At 39.0% G+C, this 6097-nt stretch overlaps 1 protein-coding gene across 1 annotated transcript; it reads left to right on the forward strand.

Moving 5' to 3' along the window:
* The first annotated feature begins 1361 nt into the window (after positions 1-1361).
* LOC117513835 (cornifelin homolog) lies at positions 1362-6097 on the forward strand. The gene is made up of 4 exons (XM_034174067.1): positions 1362-1515; positions 2608-2775; positions 5334-5470; positions 5680-6097. Exons 2-4 carry the CDS (start codon positions 2664-2666, stop codon positions 5782-5784), a joined length of 354 nt encoding a protein of 117 aa, XP_034029958.1. The 5' UTR covers positions 1362-1515; positions 2608-2663; the 3' UTR covers positions 5785-6097.

The raw sequence follows: 6097 nt of genomic DNA on the forward strand, positions 1-6097 counted from the left end.
TGGAGGTGCGTTGTCATCCACGAATGTGAAGTTCGTAGCACGTTGACACCACTGTGAGATGATGATGGGCTAAATAATGTTATGCCTGACCCATCACAATATTTGCAGGCACTAAGTTTTGGTATCCCTACAGATGCCACCCCATGTTAACCCCTGACAGTCATCATACACCTCTGGAATTGGGTGGCTGTGCTATTGCTGTTATGCAGGACGTAGGTCCTCAAATGTCTTATCAGCTCTGTTTGTAATATGTGGAGCAGCACATCTTGGCCTTTCACCAACCAATCCACTGTCTCGATCCCGTGTAATGGCCCTATACTAATGACACTCTGAGACAGATTGAGACAACGTTCTGTCCGAATACGGGCAACAGCTAGTTGGTGCTTCTGCTCACTGAACGTATGTCAGTTCACCATCACTAGTTAAACTGGTGTTACTGATCACAAACCTGCTATTCAGTGCCTTTTATAGGTCCTCAAAATATATTGTCAATTACAGCTTCCACTGTATTTGCAGGAGTTTTTAATCTGGTTCTCCATTTGATAGGTCCTGCCACAACTGCAGTGAAGTGATTCAACAAAGTCACTCAACATGGTTTTATAACCCACGCAGGCATAACCATATAACTCTGGAACCAAAAATACACTTTTGGGCAAAATATGGGCACCTATATTAGAATAATCCCTCACTAATTTTGAATGGTGTATTTCTATGAGAGGGTACAAAAGCTGGTTAGAGGGACACAAAGAGGTTGGAGGAGCTATAAAGGAAAAGGGGGGAACAGTTATAAGAGAATATTTTATAAAGGGTGGTGCAAACATTTGGACTGATAAAATTTTCAGCATTTCACTGTGACATTTTATAGACTACAAATTTATCTTGTGCACTGGAATCAGTCCTTGTGCTTTTCTGTGTGTCTGTAACTTAAAAAACAATTGGACAGATTTTCACCAAAGTTGGTGAGAACATTACTTGGGCAGATATCTCGAAATGATTAACTTTAGGAGAGGATCGGACAAAGGTGAAGGTCAACAAGAACATGCCTTTCATTGTTACGTTTGATAATGAAGGAACTTTTGTATTATTCGCTGAATGGGCACTAAACATGTTAATGATAAAATGTTGTTCACTTTTTGCCCTTTCAATGTAAAATGATGCAAACACAATCAACTAAGCATGATTTCTTCATTCTATATTGAGACAGTCTTCAGTTTTGAATAAAACTGAAGTAACTTTGATTTGAGACTAACAGAACGTCTAGTTGCTGTAAACTTCTCTCTCATTTTTGGATGACAGAGAACTTTGACCGAATGATCCCCTGTCATACATCATACCTTTTTCTATCAGCTGAATGATCTATTCTTGCATCACCCCCAAAGAGATCTTCATCGTCCTCGGAAACAGCAATTAGTTGGCAAACCAACATTTCACATCTTCACTCTCGTCACAGTTTCCTGTTGTGGTAAGAAGCTTGTGAGTTTGATCAGGAGGTGTGCAGACTGACACACGCTTCTGGTGAGTGACATCTAATTTTTGCTCTCACACAACATCAACTTTAAGTGGTTTTGCTCTGTAACAAAATTAGTTCATATGTTGCAATGTAAAATTAATACTCTTATCCTTCTGACACTGATACAGTAGTTTTGATACAGTATAGTATGTTTTTATTTAGTAGATTTTACACATGGCTCTAAATAGTCGGTATTTTACTTTGTGACATTTACATGTTTGCCACAATAATCTTAGGCATGATGATATGTGCTAAACATCATAGACTAGACAACATAAATGATGGAATTCTTGACTGAACTATCCTGTGCTTTTTTAGAACACTCGTGATTTATTTATTATTCATTTATCACTATGCTGTTTGTTGCTTTTATGAAATAATACATTGGACTGCACACTTAGAAAGTAATCAGGTTATTTAACTGGAAAGGTGGAAAATGTTGGATATTTACTTCTTTAAATTAAAAATTTGAAGATTTCAACTTATATTTTTTAATTAACATACTGTTGAAGAAATGCATCAAAAATTCTATTCATACAGAAACACTAGGGTGATTCAGAGTTTTGCATAATACGGCACATCGTCTGTAATTAACATGTCCTATAAGGAGGTATCTTAAAAATAAGGTATTCTATGACAACATTAAATAATTTATTCTGTATTTATAGTCTTTTGAGTTTGAAACAAGACTGACAAAACAGTGCTTTAAAAAGCAGCATTTCAATCACACGGAGTTCCTTAAAATGTGTTTCTGTTGAGGATCAGGGAAGTGATTGTTGTGTAAGACACAAAAAGTTTCTGTTTCGGTGTGCGCATGCGTGCATGTTTTAGCAGTTATTAATTTTTTTTATTTTTTAGATCATGAATCCAGATTAAGCACTGGGGCATTAGCAATGTGAATAAAAAAGTCTGGAGGAGCAATAAAAAAAAGAGAAAAGTTTGGCATTAACTTCTGAATTAAAACATGATAAACACATTTGGAAATGTGGATCTTTACCTTGCTGACCCGCACTCTGGTGCAGAGATTACAGGTGCAGGTTTTACTGACCATTTGGAAATGACTCACGTTCTCTTTTGCTCTTTTTCTGTGATATCAGCTGAACAACTTGTTAACTCAACATCTAAACTGTAACTCTCACATCCACTTGCCCAAATGTCAAACCCCGTGATCACCAGCCAGCCAGGGGTCGGCTCCTATGGGACAAACGTCCAGACAGGACAGTGGAGCACAGACCTGTGCTCCTGCTGCAGTGACGGCTTGATCTGTGAGTACAGTTAGAAATGAATTTAGTCGTTCTCTATCCCTCTGACACAGCGGGTTTGAAAGGCAGGTTGTTTTTTTGTTTGTTTGTTTTGTCTTCAATCTTATTTATCGTAGTGATGAACTGTTCAAATATAAATGGTCAGGTTTTCAAATCTGCAGTGTTTCTTCAACTATGTGTATTGAAGGCTTCTGTCGGGGAAAATAACCAAACCAAACCTGAAACAGTGCTCGGTCATCAAAGCCATTTAATGTCAATAAATCGCTTCAGCTGCACCCTTGTTTTCACTCAGGGTCACCACAGCTAATCTGAGGTGGATCTGCATGTTGAATTGGCACAAGTTTTACGGCAGATGCCCTTCCTGAATCCTGACGCAACTCCACATTACATGGCAGGGGTGGTGCTTGAACTGGGAACCGTCCGCACTGAAACCAAGCACACTAACCACTTGGTCACCACCCTACAATCAAAGCCATTTAATGTCATGTTTAGAAATTAGCCAGAAAGAAAAGGTTTCCTGTATCCAAATTCTGCTAAAAAAGAAAAAAATGGTGGGCTCTTGTGCGCAACTGAGATGCCTTAAATGACTCTGCTGACACCAGCAGTCATGTGACAAAAATTCAGCAAATCATTGACTGAACTGCAGCATGAAACAGAGATGGGAGGAAGGAAAAAATGGTTACTGTATTGTTCTTTTTTCTTTTCTTTTTTTTTTTATTTTCCCTCAATTTCTTTTTTCAATTCAATTATTGTTTTTTTGCTTTTGTGATTAATGTCATTGTAAATTATACTGCATGCAGACGTTTTTGGGTCCTCAGTGGCAGCACTACAGCTGAGCTGCTGCTCACAGGTGTGATAAAATATGGGAAAGGTCTTCCACAAACAAACACTGATTGTTAAATCAAATCAGATATACTTTGTCTCTGAAGGAATTTTTTTTATTTATTTTTTCCCTTGGACAAAAAGTCCTACAGCAGCCTCAGAACTATGCCCAGTGACACAGACAACACAAATACAAACATAAAATAAGTAAAAGAGTTGCTTCTGCCTGAAAACAACTTAAAAAGGTATATAAAATTAATTTGAAAAAAACTCATATTGTAGCTCGTGATTCAGGTGAGGTGATGGTCTAGTGAAGGGGTGGCCAAGTTCGGTCCTCGAGAGCCACCTTCCTGACACTCTTAGTTGTCTCCCTGCTCCAACACATCTGAATCCAATGAAAGACTCATTAGCAGACTTTTAATGAGCCTTTCATTGGATTCAGGTGTCTGACTAGTGGTTAAGGTGTTGGGCTTGAGTCCAGAAGATCATGGGTTCAAATCCCCGCCTGACTGGAAAATCACTAAGGGCCCTTAGACAAGGCCTTTAATCCCCTGGTTGCTCCCGGTGTGTAGTGAGCGCCTTGTATGGCAGCACCCTGACATCGGGGTGAATGTGAAGCATAATTGTAAAGTGCTTTGAGGGTCTGATGCACATAAAAAAGCGCTATATAAATGCAGTCCATTTACCATTCAAAAGCACTATAACAATAAGGCATCAGACTGCAAATGATACATAAGTAAGTAGTAAGTACATAAGTAGGAGATCCTATCGTCTTTTGTCTTGCTGAGTAGGTAGTGTGATGGACATAAATGGCAGTTAAAGTCGATAAGTTTTGCATTCACTTGATTTGTCACTTCTTCCTTGAGTCATACTCAGATTACTGAACGTGTGATGGTCACTGAAGATCCTGTGTGCCAGCATAACTGCAGAACTATTGCAGATGAACAGAAGGATAGTCTTGTCTGCCCATCACTTTCTGTACTCATTTGCATGCAGTTTCTGAGCTCTGCTGCATGCAGAATCACAAGATAAAATAAAAATTTAAATGATGACAAGTCATAAAGCTTCCCAGATTAATTTAGAATCAGAATCAGAAGAATCAAATTTATTGCCAAGTTCTCACATACAAGGAATTTGATCTGGTGTCATTGGAGCATAAACAACAATAAAAGAAAGGGGAAAAATACTTCTGTAAGAAGTAACTGGTACATAAGCAACAATTAAAGAAAAAAAAAAAACACTTCTGTATGAAGTAAAGGAAACAAAGACAAATGCGCAAAACTATGTTTACTGACAAATATTGTGGAATGGGGCTGTGCAGGCATGCAGATGTACAGTACCTTTCAGTCTGTAGTTTGTAGGAGTGGGTGGGGGGCCAGGTAAGTGGGGTAAGTATGAATGCAGAATGTAGAATGCAGAAAAAGGAGATATATATATATATATATATATATATATATATATATATATATATATATATTGCCTTTTTTAACAGGGGGGGGGGGGGTATGCCTTCAGCAGACGCACACAACACAAGCACCCCTTCACCGGAACCTCGATCCACCCCTGGTTCTACCTTCTTCTCGTCCTGATTGTGGTGCCCCTGTAGTGGTGCAGGACTTGCAGGTGGAATAAAAAATCAACCCACAGTGACTAAATGTGTAAAAGGAGTTCAGAAATTACTTGGGCTTCATATCTCTTTTCTCCGTGATTATAAAGACAACTCATATACTTTCTTCCAGGTGTTTCTGGCTTGTTTTGTCCGCTTATACTGGCGTGCTACACAGCAAATAAGTACGGAGAAAACTGCTGCTTGCCTTTGGTCCCAGGAGGCTTGGCAGCCATGAGGACTCACATGAGGCTGACTTATGGCATTCAGGTGTGTAACTCATAAACAAGCAATAATTACCTGCCACAGGATGTCTGACTTGCTTTCCATACTGTAAATGGCTCTTGTGAAAGGGATTTAGTTCAAAGAGGAAATGTTGGGTGTTCTCTGCTGCTGACAAATCTGAAGGGAGCTTCCTCATAAAGTGTTGACATTTTTAACATTGTGGCTTTTTTTGATTTTGCAATCCCTGCCCACAGGGGACAATATGCAACGACGCATTGATGACCTGCTTCTGTGGAAATTTGGAAACGTGCAGGATGGCACGAGAGATCCGCATCAGGAACGGAGAAACCTCATTGTGATCTCAACCACAAATCTTGACTCACTTTATAGGAGAGTTTGTCTGATGACTTTGTCACAATTGAAGTAATCAGGTCATTTTTCTGTTTTGATCCAGGTTCACCCCAGACAAAAAAGTGGATGAGTCTTTATAATGAAGTACATGCGATTTAGTGGATTAGAACTAATCATATCTGTAGCCTCATGCAGTAATGGTGTGGCCATGTAATGTAATTTGTCCTGCATTTGTGTAAATAAACTGCTGTCCAATCAGCTTGATGTCATAATGTCTGCATGTCTGTTATACTTTTGCCTCCATTCGTTTAACAATCGTGC

This window comes from Thalassophryne amazonica, chromosome 7 (assembly GCF_902500255.1).
Source record: "Thalassophryne amazonica chromosome 7, fThaAma1.1, whole genome shotgun sequence".
In the NCBI taxonomy this organism is placed as follows: Eukaryota; Metazoa; Chordata; class Actinopteri; order Batrachoidiformes; family Batrachoididae; genus Thalassophryne; species Thalassophryne amazonica.

Coding starts and splice junctions, on each gene's coding strand:
- LOC117513835 (XM_034174067.1), top strand. CDS start 2,664: ATGTCAAACCCCGTGATCACCAGCCAGCCAGGGGTCGGCTCCTATGGG. Junction 2,776..5,333: donor CTGCAGTGACGGCTTGATCT/GTGAGTACAGTT, acceptor ACTTTCTTCCAG/GTGTTTCTGGCTTGTTTTGT. Junction 5,471..5,679: donor GGCTGACTTATGGCATTCAG/GTGTGTAACTCA, acceptor CCCTGCCCACAG/GGGACAATATGCAACGACGC.